Raw genomic sequence first — 14,434 nt, 5'->3', positions numbered from 1 at the left:
ACTGCACTGCGCTTGCTTTTTAAAAGCACGGTAGATTTTATACTAATATCAACTGCTACCTACTTTTTGTCTATATGCAAAGAAAAGACTTATTGAGTTTTTGGAAAAAGATGTTTTTCATTTCCTTCTAACTAAAGTTAAATTGCAATATTTGTTCTCCAGGGCCAGCTCAGGATCAAGATTTGAGTGCTCTCGCCAGGGATACTATCGTGACCCTGCTGACTGCTCACAGTTCTACCGCTGTGTTAAATTCGACCAGTATGTGGACGACTTCACAGTTTTTGAGTATTCTTGTCCACCTGGATTGGTGTTTGATGACCGATGGGAAATCTGTGCTTGGCCCTCTGCAGCTCCACCTTGCGATGGATCCTCTGAGATTTTCCCAGTTCCCAGAAGGAAGTTCAACTGTCCAGGAGAAGGATACTTCACTGATCCAGAAAATTGCAGATGGTTCTTTGCTTGCAGAGATTATTATGGAAACGGTAGCTATGTGCAATATGAATTCAGATGTCCATTTGGTCTAGCATATGATGAGGATAATGGTATTTGTAACTGGCCTTGGCTAGTCAGCAGTTGTGGTCACACTGGTCCAATTCCTGGTAACTATGACGATGTAGATTTTAATGCTTCTCCTGTTAGTGTTCATTCTATTGCTGGAGGTAGACCCAGTCAAGGCAAGGCCATAGAAAATAGAGGAGGATATTCACAAAACCAGCATAGTGGAAGCAGTGAAAGCTGTGAGGGATGTGGTTCAATTGAGGTATCAATTGGTGGGAAAGGAGTGTATAGCGCAGAAAGAGGTATAATCATTTCACCTAACCACAGTAATGGCCGTCTGTCGTATAACAACTTCAGAAATAATGGAAGTCCTTCAGGTTCTCGCAGCCGGTCAAAGCAGGTTGATGCAGGTGCTGCAGTTGCCTTTGGATCTTCTTCTCATTCAGCCAGGAGACCAAGTAGTGGCTCTAGGGGTTCTGGACGTGGCAGTGGAGGTAGAGGATCAGGAAGCTCTGCTACTGTTGGTTATGATTACAGTGCTCCTTCCAGTCATGGAAGTGGATTTAGTGGATCAGGAAGCCAAGGCACTTCACAAGGTTATGATTACCAACCACCCACTCGCCCCACTACCATTGGTTATGATTACAGTGCTCCTGCCACAACTTCCTTCCCCTCAGCTCCTGCACCAACAACTCCAGGGTACAGTTATGACAGGCCAGCTCGTCCTTTCAGTTCTCCTTCAGATTCTTATGAACAGCCTGATAGTTCTGAACCATCTGGAGGTTATTCATATCCTGATCCTGATATATCATTTAATACACCTACAAGTGCTAGACCTTCTGGGACTTATTCACCACCTGGTCCATCTACAAGTTATGATAGACCATCAACTACCACTAGACCATCTGGGACATATTCACCACCTCGTCAATCTACAAGTAATCGTCGACCATCAGCTACTTCTAGACCATCTGGAACCTATTCACCTCCTCAAACATCAGTCACTGCAAGGCCTTCATCAGGTTATACGTATGAAGAACCATCATCTCCATTCAATGCAGTTTCACCCTCTTCTGGTCCATCTACAAGTTATGATAGACCATCAACTACCACTAGACCATCTGGGACATATTCACCACCTCGTCAATCTACAAGTAATCGTCGACCATCAGCTACTTCTAGACCATCTGGAACCTATTCACCTCCTCAAACATCAGTCACTGCAAGGCCTTCATCAGGTTATACGTATGAAGAACCATCATCTCCATTCAATGCAGTTTCACCCTCTTCTGGTAGTCAGCAAAGTCGGCCATTCAGACCAATTGATAATTCCTTTGAAAGCCATTCACAGTCTTCTGAAGAGCACTCATCACCACCTTCTGGTTATCAGTACAGTGAACCATCAATTTCTTTTGATCCAGTACCTTCTACCCCATCTTCCAGACCATCCCCAGGTTACTCATCCCGAAGGCCATCTCCAACTACACCAGCATCCAGACCCTCTCCATCTTACTCTTCTCCTACGCCATCACCAACATATTCCTCTCCTTCAACTTCAACACCCAGACAATCTTCTGGTTACTCATACTCTTCACCTTCCACTTCATTCAATCCAACCCCTACTCCATCAGTGCAGAAACCATCAAGAGGGCAATCTGGAAACAGGCCTGCATCATCTAATGTTCCTACACGTGAACCTTCTGGTTATTCTTACCAAGAACCTTCTACTCCATTTAATCCCACTCCTAGCATATCTTCATCAGGACTGTCTGGACATTTAAGTCCAAATGCACCAACCTCTTTTGGATCTAGTAGCGAAGAAACTACCTCTGTATCAAGCACTTCAGGATATTCATATCCACAACCTAGTACTCCTTTCAACCCTGTTAGTTCTGTTTCAAACAGACCATCAGCATCTTCAAGCTCAGAGGAATCAGTTGAATCTGGTTATGATTATTCTCGACCAGAACGACCATCTACTTCAGTTGAAGTGCCAACTAATGGCTATGCCTATCCTGAGCCATCTAAGCCATTTAATCCTGTTAGTCCATCAGGAAGCTCTTTCTCTAGTTCTGCTAATCAACCTGCAGTACCTTCAGCAACTTACAAACCTGCACCAAGACCTAGACCAACACCACCACCTACCTACAGGCCAACACCTAAGCCATCATCTAGGCCTACATCTTCAAAAAGACCTAAACCCACTTCACCTTCCACTTTCAAACCTGTACCAAGTCCAACTCCTTCACCATCATACAATACTCCATCAGAAACTAAACCCTCTGGAGGTTATTCGTACCCAGAACCTTCAACACCTTTTTCACCCACTTCTAGTTCTTCAAGTAGCTCTGAAGGTTATGTATATGAAGCACCCTCTAGATCATTCAATCCATTTGGTGGTTCATCAGGAAGCTCAGGTAAAACAATTGAGACTCAGACCCAACAGTCTAACAGCTTCAGTGCTTCTGGTCATTTTGGAATCACAAGTAGCAGTGGATCAAGGCATTCTGGCAGTACATCTGGTAGGAAGGGTAGCAGTGGTTCATCCACTCACTTTGGATCCTCTGACAGTGATGAATCTGGAAGTGGTGAAGCATCTGGTCACTTTGGGGTTAGCCGTGGCAGTTCTAACAGTTTCAGCCATTTTAGCTCTTCCAGTGGATCATCAGGTTTCACCACTTCAGGCAGCCAAGCTTCCAAGAAGTCTGGAAGCAGTAGTTCATCAAGCCACTTTAGTGTTGCTAGTAGTTCTAGAAAGCATTCTTCTGGCGGTGATGATGACTCTGGAAGTGTGGAATCTTACAGTCACCTTGGAGATAGTCGTGGTACTGGGCATTCTGGAGGCAGTCAGAGAACTTCCAGCAGCAGCAGTGGTTCAAAACCCTCTAGTGGAGCTGCAGGACATTTTGGTAGCCAAAGTGGATTGTCTAGTTCTTTTGGAAGCGGCAGTGGTTCTGGAAGCAGTGGATCATTTGCTCATTTTGGAAGTAGCAGCAGCACAAGAAAAGATAAAAATTCTGGAAACAATGATGCATTTGGACATTTTGGTGTTAGTAGCAGTTCAACAAAATCTGGATCCTCGGGAAGTAATTCGGCATTTGGGCACTTTGGAAGCAGTAGAGGTTCTGGCAGCAGTGACGAATCTAGTAGTGAGTCAGCGACAAAAACCAGCTCATCCTTTGGTCACTTTGGAGGAAGTAGTTCATCTCAAAAGAAAGGTTCCTCAGGAAGCAGAGGAAGCTTTGGAAGCAGTGGAGCAGCCAACCATTTTGGTGGTAGTAGTGCCTCTGGTAGCAGCGGAGCATTTGGACACTTTGGTGGAAGCAGCAGCTCAGGATCAGGTGGACGATTTGGAAGTAGTGGAGCACCCAGTCATTTTGGTGGTAGTGGCGCCACTGGAAGTAGCAAGTCACAGGGCCACTTTAGTATCAGCAGTAGTTCAAGTGGTGGTGGATCAACTGGACATTTGGGAGGTAGTGGAGGATCGGGAGGCAGAGGGGGTAGCAGTTCTGGTAGTCGAGGATCTAGTAATAGCGATGAGTCAGGAAGTAGTGAATCTTACAGCCATTTCAGTGTTGGTAGCAGTTCAGGAAGTGGTGGAGGATATGGAAGCAGTGGAGCAGCTGGACACTTTGGTGGTAGTGGTGCCTCTGGAAGCAGAGGAAGTGGTAGTCACTTTGGTTCTACTAGTCAAGGATCCAGTTCTAGCGACAACTCAGAAAGCAGTGAATCATACAGCCACTTTAGTAGTGGTGGCAGCTCAGGAGGTCGTGGAGGATCAAGAGGCAGTGGAGCTTCTGGACATTTTGGTGCTACTGGAGGTTCTGGGAAGAAAGGAAGCACTGGAGGAAGAGGATCATCTGGACACTTTGGTGGTTCTGGTAGCTCTGGAAGCAGTGGAAGTTCTGGACACTTTGGTGGTTCTGGTAGCTCTGGAAGCAGTGGAAGTTCTGGACACTTTGGGTGGATTCTGGGTAGGCTTCTGGCAGCAGGGAATTTTCTGGACACTTTGGTGGATCTGGTAAGCTCTGGAATTAGTGAAGCTCTGACAACTTTGGTGGTTCTTGGTATCTCTGGAAGTAGTTGGAAGCTCTTTCGGACACTTTGGTTTTCTGGTAAGCTTCTGGAAGTCGTTGGAAGTTCTGAAACCTATGGTGTTTCTGGGTAAGCTTCTGGAAGTAATGGAGCGCCGGACACTTTGGTGGATCTGGTAGCTCTGGAATTAGTGGAAGCTCTGGACACTTTGGTGGATCTGGTAGCTCTGGAAGTAGTGGAAGCTCCGGACACTTTGGTTCTGGTAGCTCTGGAAGTCGTGGAAGTTCTGGAAGCTATGGTGGTTCTGGTAGCTCTGGAAGTAGTGGAAGCTCCGGACACTTTGGTGGATCTGGTAGCTCTGGAATTAGTGGAAGCTCCGGACACTTTGGTTCTGGTAAGCTCTGGAACGTTGGGAAGGTTCCTGGAAGCTATTGGTCTGGTAGCTCTGGAAGTAGTGGAAGCTCCGGACACTTTGGTGGATCTGGTAGCTCTGGAATTAGTGGAAGCTCCGGACACTTTGGTGGTTCTGGCAGCTCTGGAAGTAGTGGAAGCTCCGGACACTTTGGTGGTTCTGGCAGCTCTGGAAGTCGTGGAAGCTCAGGAAGTCGTGGAAGCTCTGGACACTTTGGTGGTTCTGGCAGCTCTGGAAGTAGTGGAAGCTCCGGACACTTTGGTGGTTCTGGCAGTTCTGGAAGTAGTGGAAGCTCTGGACACTTTGGTGGTTCTGGAAGCTCTGGAAGTAGTGGAAGCTCCGGACACTTTGGTGGTTCCGGCAGCTCTGGAAGTAGGGGAAGCTCTGGAGGCTATGGTGGTTCCGGTAGCACTGGAAGTAGTGGAAGCTCTGGACACGTTGGTGGTTCTGGCAGCTCTGGAGGCTCTGGACACTTTGGCGGTTCTGGCAGCTCTGGAAGTAGGGGAAGCTCTGGAGGCTATGGTGGTTCTGGTAGCTCTGGAAGTAGTGGAAGCTCTGGACACTTTGGTGGTTCTGGCAGCTCTGGAAGCTCTGGACACTCTGGCAGTTCTGGCAGCTCTGGAAGTAGGGGAAGCTCTGGAGGCTATGGTGGTTCTGGTAGCACTGGAAGTAGTGGAAGCTCTGGACATTTTGGTGGTTCTGGCAGCTCTGGAAGCTCTGGACACTTTGGTGGTTCTGGTAGCTCTGGAAGCTCTGGACACTCTGGCAGTTCTGGCAGCTCTGGAAGTAGTGGAAGCTCTGGACACTTTGGTGGTTCTGGCAGCTCTGGAAGTAGGGGAAGCTCTGGAGGCTATGGTGGTTCTGGTAGCTCTGGAAGTGGTGGAAGCTCCGGACACTTTGGTGGTTCTGGCAGCTCTGGAAGCTCTGGACATTTTGGTGGTTCTGGTAGCTCTGGAAGCTCTGGACACTTTGGTGGTTCTGGCAGCTCTGGAAGTAGCGGAGGCCTTGGACACTTTGGTGGTAGTGGAAGCTCAGGAAGAGGCAGTAGACCTGGAAAAGGTAGCTCTGGGCACTTTGGTGGTAGCAGTGGATCTGATGAATCTGGCAGCACTGAAATCAGAGGTAATGTTGGAAGTGCAGGTAAACCAGGAAGTAGTAGCAACAATGCACTGGGTATCTTCGGAGTCGGTGGAACTTCTGGTGGATATGGAAAGTCAAGACCTCGTCCCAAGTCAGGAAGTTCATCGGGAGCACGGAAGTCAGTTGCTGGTGGGCCGTCACTCGTTGCCAAGCTCACTGGGGGTCGCAAATTCCAACGATTCGGACCAGGAGGTGTCCGAGATTTCGACGATACTCTGGGACCAGAAGTATGCGAAAGAGCCGGTCTTTTCCGTCACCCAGAGACATGCGATAAATTCTACGAATGTTACTGGGACAAATGGGTGGAGCGGTTCACACTTCATGTCTTTGATTGCCCCATTACAATCGTTTACGATTCAGGCATCACTGCTTGTAACTGGCCTTTCAATGGCCCGCCTTGCCACGATAGTAGACATGCTTAAAAAGACTGATTCTATTTTAGGATTTGGAAGCAAATATTCGGAGAAATATGCACTGATCTTTGAGATTATATTACACTTGATATGAAACCTTCCGTTTAATTATGTATATTTATTACATCTGTCTTTCATATTTATTGATACAACTTCCGTGATATTTATTGAAATGTATTTATTCTTACCAGAATGGCAGTCTGTCATATAATAATATCGTAGAAAAAAATATTAGTACTGTAATGTGCCAAAAACTTCATGGCTTTCTATATCATGGCCCATCCCTTGACGAAATGGGATATATATATGTAACAAGAGATTCCGATTTATTTTCTTATTATTGTAATCTATATCGAAGCCTTTCTTCTAAGACACAGTAGAGTTCCGATACGAAATTAATCAGGTCACTGTTATTATTATATACTAAAATATTTAGAATACAAGTTCACGGTAGCGAATCCCATATTTTGCGCTCTCGACCCTTTGCAAATTGCTCATCGTCCTCACGTTTTTTTTTTATAGCAAACGTTTGTTGTATACTACGAATATTTAAAGAAACAAATAGTCCCATGTCTTTCAACGATAAGGTTCTAAGCATAGTCATTTTCTATCCGTAGGTGCTCACTGATATCTGTAAAATACAAGCTGCAGTTTTGCCAGTCCCTTGTATGATATTTTACATAAAAGCACCAGGCTACCTGTACACAAGTACCTTTTTTCCAATTCGTACCTTATACTTAAGGCATAAAACCTTATTTTTTGCATCATGAATTCTGATCTGTAAAGACGCGGAAACCTTTAATCATAGGTTGTAGATGTTGGGTAAGAAGCCTGATTGACAGCGATAAAGTAACTCGTCAGGATGCATGGTGCGAATGATGCAAACTCCTTTAGCTGATATTAATAATTAGTGCTTTTTTTGGGGGGGAAAGGTTTTCCTGTTAACATAGCGTTTGGGGATGAGTAATTGCAATCACTTCTGCCTCTTTTTGCTTTGCCTTGAGAATATTTCCTCATTTCTTCATTTTTTTTTCTTGAGCTTTCTATTTTGGGAACGGTATGATTTACATACACACCAGCTTCGGAAATAATGCGTGCCACTTTTTTTTATGGGCCCCACATCGTGCAATATATTAGGATAATAAGGACTGTAATAGATGACATGGTTCACTCCTCACATAATGAGGAGCTTTTTTCTTTTTTTTTTTTTTCTTTGTAAGAGCGAAGGCCGGTGGAAAGGACAACCTAATGTCCCTTTTGTAGCCTAGGCCCGGAGAGCAAAGGAATGTAGCGTTGAACGCGAAACCTTCGATATTTTTTTATTGCTTTCTCCATCTCCGGCTCCACTGGCCATACGAGTGAACCACCTCGTATGGAAGGTCCATTGGAAGGTTGTAAACTACTGCTTGCTATATATGAATTGACACTTCCGCCTGACTCAAGTCCAGTTGTGAATTAGATGCAGTTAATTTAGGACCAATTATATAAATATTTACATTCGGTCTTGCAACATCGCCTTCCGGGTTATTAGGTTAGGCGATGAGTGAGTGAGAAAGGCTTCAGTCAAGCGAGAGTCTGAATCATATGGATGACTTGTAATAACTTATTTATGTATATTTCTGTATATCATTCTGCAATGTATATTTTTGTATTCACTCGAAAAAAAACCAGTGAGATATTTAGACACAAATTGATAGTGGAACGATTTATAAAGGGGGAAGATGTTGTAGTTTGTAATTATTAATAAACCAATTGGTATTTTATCTTCTCTTTTATTTTCCTCCTTCTTTTGATACATGCCCAGGGTCCCTGCAGGTCACTGAAGTGGCAGGTGATCAATTTGCAAGAGAATATGATTATTAGGAGTATTACTTTAATGTGCAGATAGAGCGAATAATGTGAATCGGCCAAAAAAAAAAAAACTATATTCTGGCTACAAAACTAGTACGACAAGTGTCTAGTTGGTTAACAACTATTGGTCAGCTCGGCACACACTTAATACAAAAGCATTGAAAATACTGACAAAACGTCACTATTTTAGGTTGGGCTAACTGATAAAAAGTCGGTGTTCCGACGTGCAATCGACACTTTGAAGAGATAAGTTCATTAGTATCATGCTGGTGATTTAAGTAATGATGAGTTTTTACCCAAGGAGATATTTTTTCCGAGCCCAAAGTAAAATGAAAATTGAAAACCTACAGCAAAATAGGTCTTCAACAAATGCAATACTTTACTGTAGGTGCAGATCGAGGTTTTGATGACCATCACTAAGCAAATGAATGTATGTCATTCAAAATTAAAAAAGGATGGAGGAATATTAATAAAAGAGGGTTGGTTGGTGGTGGCGCTTTTCAGGCTGTGAACTGTCTTCGTTACTTGAGTATTTGAATTACAGTACTCGAATGATCTCGTCGATTGTGAGATATGGATTCTTTTTCTCGAGTAACCGCCACAAGTTAAAGCGAATATAGTCGCAAAGTCAGCAATGTTAAAGATAAATAAATGAAGTTTTTGTTCTTACGTTTGGCAGCAACCTCCAGCCGACAGTACTCACTTCTCTCAGACTCTCAGTCACTCAAACTCCGACAGTTTTGTTTATCCAGTTCGCTGGTGCACTTAGGTGAACAATCACAGAAACTGTAATTTGAAAATCCTTGGCTAAGTGTTGGTGATTCTTGCAAGTATTTTGACAAGAACAAAGATAAAGAAAATTGATGAAAAGGCCGGAAGGTTCATTGATCTAGCAGAAATGCTGGAAAACATTAAACCGAGGGTAAGGTAAGACATGGAAATTTCTCAGGGTCAAAGGTATACAGTAGGCCTATAGTGGCAGTGTCAGTGCATCAGTAAATAAATAAAGAAATAAAAAAAGAGCTCCTTAAAGTTAATCGTGAGAAGTCGATAACAAATTGAGTGAAAGAACTTCCTCAAGTGACTGCCATTGCCTGCAATTCATTAAGGAAGTAACAACCGGAACTGAACCAGAAAATCAGTAGTACGTCGACTTGGGAATATGTAATGCGTTGAGCAAGAAAGTTCATAGACTATACCCTGTGCCCTCCAGAGTGGAATTATAAGAAAATAATGGTGTTGGAATATTAAGAGAATAATGTTTCTTTAGCTTATAAACACCAGAAAAAGGGGAATGGGAGAGGTAACTGACGACCTTTTGGAAACTTCTGGTGTAAGAGTGTTGAAGAAATTTGGAACTGTTAGTAATAATAGTATTGAAATAAAATCAACTGGAAGGGAACCATCCCCGTAAAAAGAAGAGATGGAAAATCCAGACGAAACAACAGGTGAAGGTAAGAGAAAAAAAAATTCCCAGGTTGGACATTTTTATATAAGTGTAGTTTTGCTCCTTAGGTGCGAAAGTGGTATATCGAGCCGTTGGCCCGGGGCACGAAGCCTGTATGCATTGGATAAGTTAGATTGTGATTGATATTAACAAGGGCCTTCCTGCCGTTTTCGTTTTGTACATAGAGTAAATGTCATAATTACGAGAATGGATTTGAACACGTTACCGGGCGGAATTTAAATTATTTCTGTCGTTTACACTAGGATTAATTTTCAATCTTAGTACTGTTTTAGAAAAGGATGGTGAGTTAGACCTATTTACTGGTGTTCAAGTAATACTGAAAGATTTTAAGCACCTCAGTACTGCGAAATCATATGTTTACTGATTTTCAGGCAAGTTGAAATCATATTTACTGTTTTTTCTGCATCGCCGTTATTTTTTTTTTCCTGAGTGATGGTTTATTCAATTCTCATGTGAAAGCAAATCTCAATGATTTGGTGTCAGCGACACCAAATAAATATTCCTATTTTTATTTATTTACTTATTTATGTTGCTTTCGACTGCCGAGGAAGTATGATTAAACAAAATTATTTATTCGGAACCCGTACGTTGTATTTAAAACAACTAGCGAGAAGGTGCGAGAAACCTTCGGTCGTATATGAGCCTATGAAACCAAGTGAATAGTTAAACAACCATTTACAGTATAAATGTAATGTACATAATTCAAGGTGCCTGTTCATTAATTTCATCCTTTATTACAATAAATAACAAGACTTGGAACAAATTTTAATACTTTGGAAAAGCTAAAAGCAATTTTTTTTTTTTAGCAGTTATTGTAGGAAGCAGTGATGTTAGAGCTGACTTCGACACTGACATTTATTTGTCTGCTGTCCCAATATGATATCTAGGAAGTTGTACAACTTAAGCGTGAGCTGGGGTAAGATCGAACATCTGAGGATGATGGTATAATTGAGAGACAGACCTGGAAATAAACATAAGGATACTGCTTAAGATTTCAGTTTGAATCTAAAAACATTTGCAGTCTTTTTATTATGAGAAATTCATATAGAGTCACATATCTATACTTGGTTTTTTTTTCCATCTGTCCACCCGCCTGTGGTGTTTGCGTATGGTAACACTGCGTCCCGGGCTTTAGATAGTTACATTCAGCTTACATTCAACAATAATAACAATCCTATTTCGAATATTAATGGTGTATTTCGCATACAGTAAATTATTAAAACACTTTTCAGTTACTAATGTACACCTAGATATCCTTTTATCTACCTAAAAATTAAACATAGCGTAACTATCTAAAGCCCGGGACGCAGTGTTGCCATACGAAAATACCACAGTGTGGACAGATGGAAAAAACAGATTATAGTTTACCTGCGCCATTAGAATTCTTCATACACACACTGGTTTATATATCTGGGAAAAATGTAAACTATTCTAAAGTTTGCCATATTTAATCAGATTAAAAGCTTTTGAGTTTTAAAAAGTCATCGATAAAATGCGCTTGGAAATTTGGGATCACCTGAAGAAAAGCGACCCCAACACACGCTGGAGTCGCTTTTCTTCAGGTGGAAAATATTGGGGTCGCTTTTCTTAAGGTGAGGAATTAACAGGGGTTACAGTAAGACCGTGGCGGAACGGCGCTTCGCACCTTATCTGCATATTTAAAGATTCTTGGCAAGCTCAGTATGTTCTGGCAAGAGGTAATGTTGCGCTGCACGCGCTAGCCACAGGGGTTACAGTAGCTTTGATTATTTTTGTACTGAAATTACAAGACAATGCGCTTTTAATTAACTATTGATTGTTTGTCTAAATTTGTATTTTTAACAAATGTTTAATAAAGTAGTTTTTAATGAATATATATCTATATTTTTTTCTCCGTTTTTCTACAATATTATGAGCTAAAGTGGGTCACCTGAAGATTGGAGACACCAACAAGCAGGGGTCGTTTATCTTCAGGTGGGAAATATTGGGGTCGCTTTTCTTCTGGAGGAAAATATTGGGGTCGATTTTCTTCAGGAGAGGTATTAGGGGTCGCTAATCTTCAGGTGATCCGAAATTCGAATATCCCATACGATTATGAATAATCGTACACCAGGTATTAAAGATATATACAGTGTGCTACATGCTTATAACAAAGCACTTTGTTATTAAAATGGCAGAAAAGTCAGAAATAATTTGACCTTACATGAGGTAACATGGTTTTCAATAGCGAATTTAAACATGTCGTTGAACTAACATTTATCGAAAATCTTCGTTATCGACATATATTACATCGGCTTTAACTGAAACCAGCTCTCTCTAGTTATATTACAAATAAAAACATACGTACCTATAGTCACTGTGAAAAGCAAAGTTTAGAAGCTAGGCCTCAGGTTTTTTTTTCATATTATTGTATTTTTTTCTTTGGGGGGGGGGGGGGGGCGGCCGGGCAGTGAGGTTGGTATCCAGTTTCTTTCAATATTTTTGGTAAACTTTAATACTTCATGGTTTTCCCTAAAGGCAAACAAGGTGGCAGCGTTGATCACACTCATGTTTGACCCACGAACGTCCTGCCCGTGTCAAGCTTTCTCAAAACAATACATTTGCTACCCATCTTTGTAACTTTTAAGAATCAAATTCTGTCTATGGAGACAACAATTGGTAATAATGGAAATTTATGAGAATGATACATAGCTACTAACCCTCTAGAACGGTGTATTATATATGACATTGTACTACATTGATTATTCACTGTTTCGTTATTTCAAAAGGTTGAATTTGAACATAAAGTAGATTCGCTCTAAATATTTGAGCTTAATTTCTCCCGGTAGACACGATGCTATTAAGGTAAATTGCAGATTGAATATAGAAATCATTTGTGCAATTTCACGAAAATAGCTCTTATCAGGAAAATACTGTTGAGAAGGGATAAGACTTTTTAAAAAGTTAAGCAATATTTTATCGGTAGTAGGCTGGTTTAAGGCATTGATAACCCCAAGCGAAGTGCTCTGTATTAAGTAAACCATCAGATGAATGCATTTTAGTTGAGTCGTCACTTTAAAAAGCAGCACTGTAAAAGAAAACTGTATGTTTAATGGATAATTTGTAAATTCTGACTGTCATGTTTGAATTGTGTTCTAAAACCAATTAGGATTCGTGGTTCTTAATATGAAACCAGTAACGACTACCCTGAACTCCTGTTACAGAACTAGACATATATGTATATACTGAAAATATGCTTTGCGGAAAACAAAAATACCGCAACTCTTCTCAAGAAACTGCATCCCACGGGGTGAACTGTAGGCATACCAAAGGTATTTGCAGCGTCCCTTAGACCCCTAGCTGCAACCCCTTGCATTCCATTTACTGTACCTCCATTCATATTATCTTTCTTCCACTTTGCTACCCACCCCTCTCTTAACATAATCATAGTGCAACTGAGATATTTTCCTCCTGTGATACCTTTCAGACCTACTTACTCTCAACTTCCTTTCCAGCGCTGAATGACCTCATTCAGTGCTTGGCCTCTGGCCTAAACTCTATATTCCATTCCATTCTATTCTCAAGAAACTGGGATAGTTTTGGCTTAGAAAATAAAGTTGTGTGTTTGTAGACATGGGTCTCGGCAAAATACTAACAAGTTCTCAGACCCTCGTACTACCAGCCAAGTTCATGGTCAGGCAGACGAATCTTAAGTAATGATTAGTTGGTCAGAGTAGGACTTTTATACCTGTAAATTCATCTAATCTAGGGTAGCAAAATGCAAATTCAACTTTTGTAGGGTAGGAAAGCAGAAAATCCAGAATGGCATTTCTAAAAAAAACGTAGCATACGTTAAGACCAAAATTGATTCCAAAGTCTGGTCGGTTATGTAAGTTTCACAGCTTAGGCCTAAGTGACAGTCATTTCCGTTGTCAATTTCCTCAAAGCATCAGGCTATTATATCATTTTTGGTTACATTGCTCTCAATTTTGTAAAGCGTATAACGGAGACAGATAGTATTTTTGCTTACTCGGGGAGTAAGCCTACAAACTAACTTTGTTATTATTGTTGTTGTTGTTGTTGTTGGGTTGGGGGGTAGGAAAGGTCTATGGAGAGCTTAAAAAAAGTCTGACAAAAGTGTTTCTTCTTAAGTAAAAGATAAAATGAAAAATACGTTAGGATATTATGTTTTATTTATTGGAATGAAAATGTAAAAAAATAATGTCGATGTTAAGCGGTACAAAAAATATAAAAATTTAGTGTATTTTAATTTTCGTCTGTAAAACAAGGCTCTATTTAATTGTACATTTTAGCACGTTTTAATTTATTTGGAGTACTAAATTTAGGCGATGTTTCTGTTTCGATTATTTTGTTTCCACTTATAACAGAATATACGAACGTGTTTAATTTGTGTCCTTTTTATTTGATCCTTGTTGTTAGTATAAGTAGTGCTAAGTATGAGTATTAATTACGAAGACCACTTTACGCTAAGTTAGGAATATAATGTTTACAACTTAATGCGTGTGAGGAAGATCCTGCACGTGTCCCAAGTAAGCTGGAGGTCGCATCACGCCTTGTATTTATACAGTCTTAAAAATAATGAGGTCTTCATTGTGTTCCCATGCTAAGAGATACGTTAAGGCGATATTTTGAATGACC

The 14,434-nt window shown here is 41.3% G+C and overlaps 2 protein-coding genes across 2 annotated transcripts in view; both read left to right on the top strand.

Moving 5' to 3' along the window:
- Positions 1-8,261, top strand: part of LOC135226703 (hornerin-like) — a 42,126-nt gene extending 33,865 nt beyond the window's left edge. Inside the window, exons 11-12 of the mRNA XM_064266411.1 lie at positions 163-4,662; positions 4,758-8,261. Coding sequence (XP_064122481.1) covers positions 163-4,662; positions 4,758-6,507 — 6,250 coding nt within the window. The 3' untranslated portion in view covers positions 6,508-8,261. The remainder of the gene's footprint in view (positions 1-162; positions 4,663-4,757) is intronic.
- Positions 8,262-9,049: 788 nt separating this feature from the next.
- Positions 9,050-14,434, top strand: part of LOC135195010 (beta-alanyl-bioamine nonribosomal peptide synthetase ebony-like) — a 224,106-nt gene continuing 218,721 nt past the window's right edge. Inside the window, exon 1 of the mRNA XM_064221284.1 lies at positions 9,050-9,803. The gene's annotated coding sequence lies outside the window, so the exon portion shown is untranslated. The remainder of the gene's footprint in view (positions 9,804-14,434) is intronic.

This window comes from Macrobrachium nipponense, chromosome 15 (assembly GCF_015104395.2).
Source record: "Macrobrachium nipponense isolate FS-2020 chromosome 15, ASM1510439v2, whole genome shotgun sequence".
Lineage (NCBI taxonomy): Eukaryota > Metazoa > Arthropoda > Malacostraca > Decapoda > Palaemonidae > Macrobrachium > Macrobrachium nipponense.
Note: the sequence above shows the minus strand (reverse complement) of the source record. Positions and strands in the feature narration are given on the sequence as shown.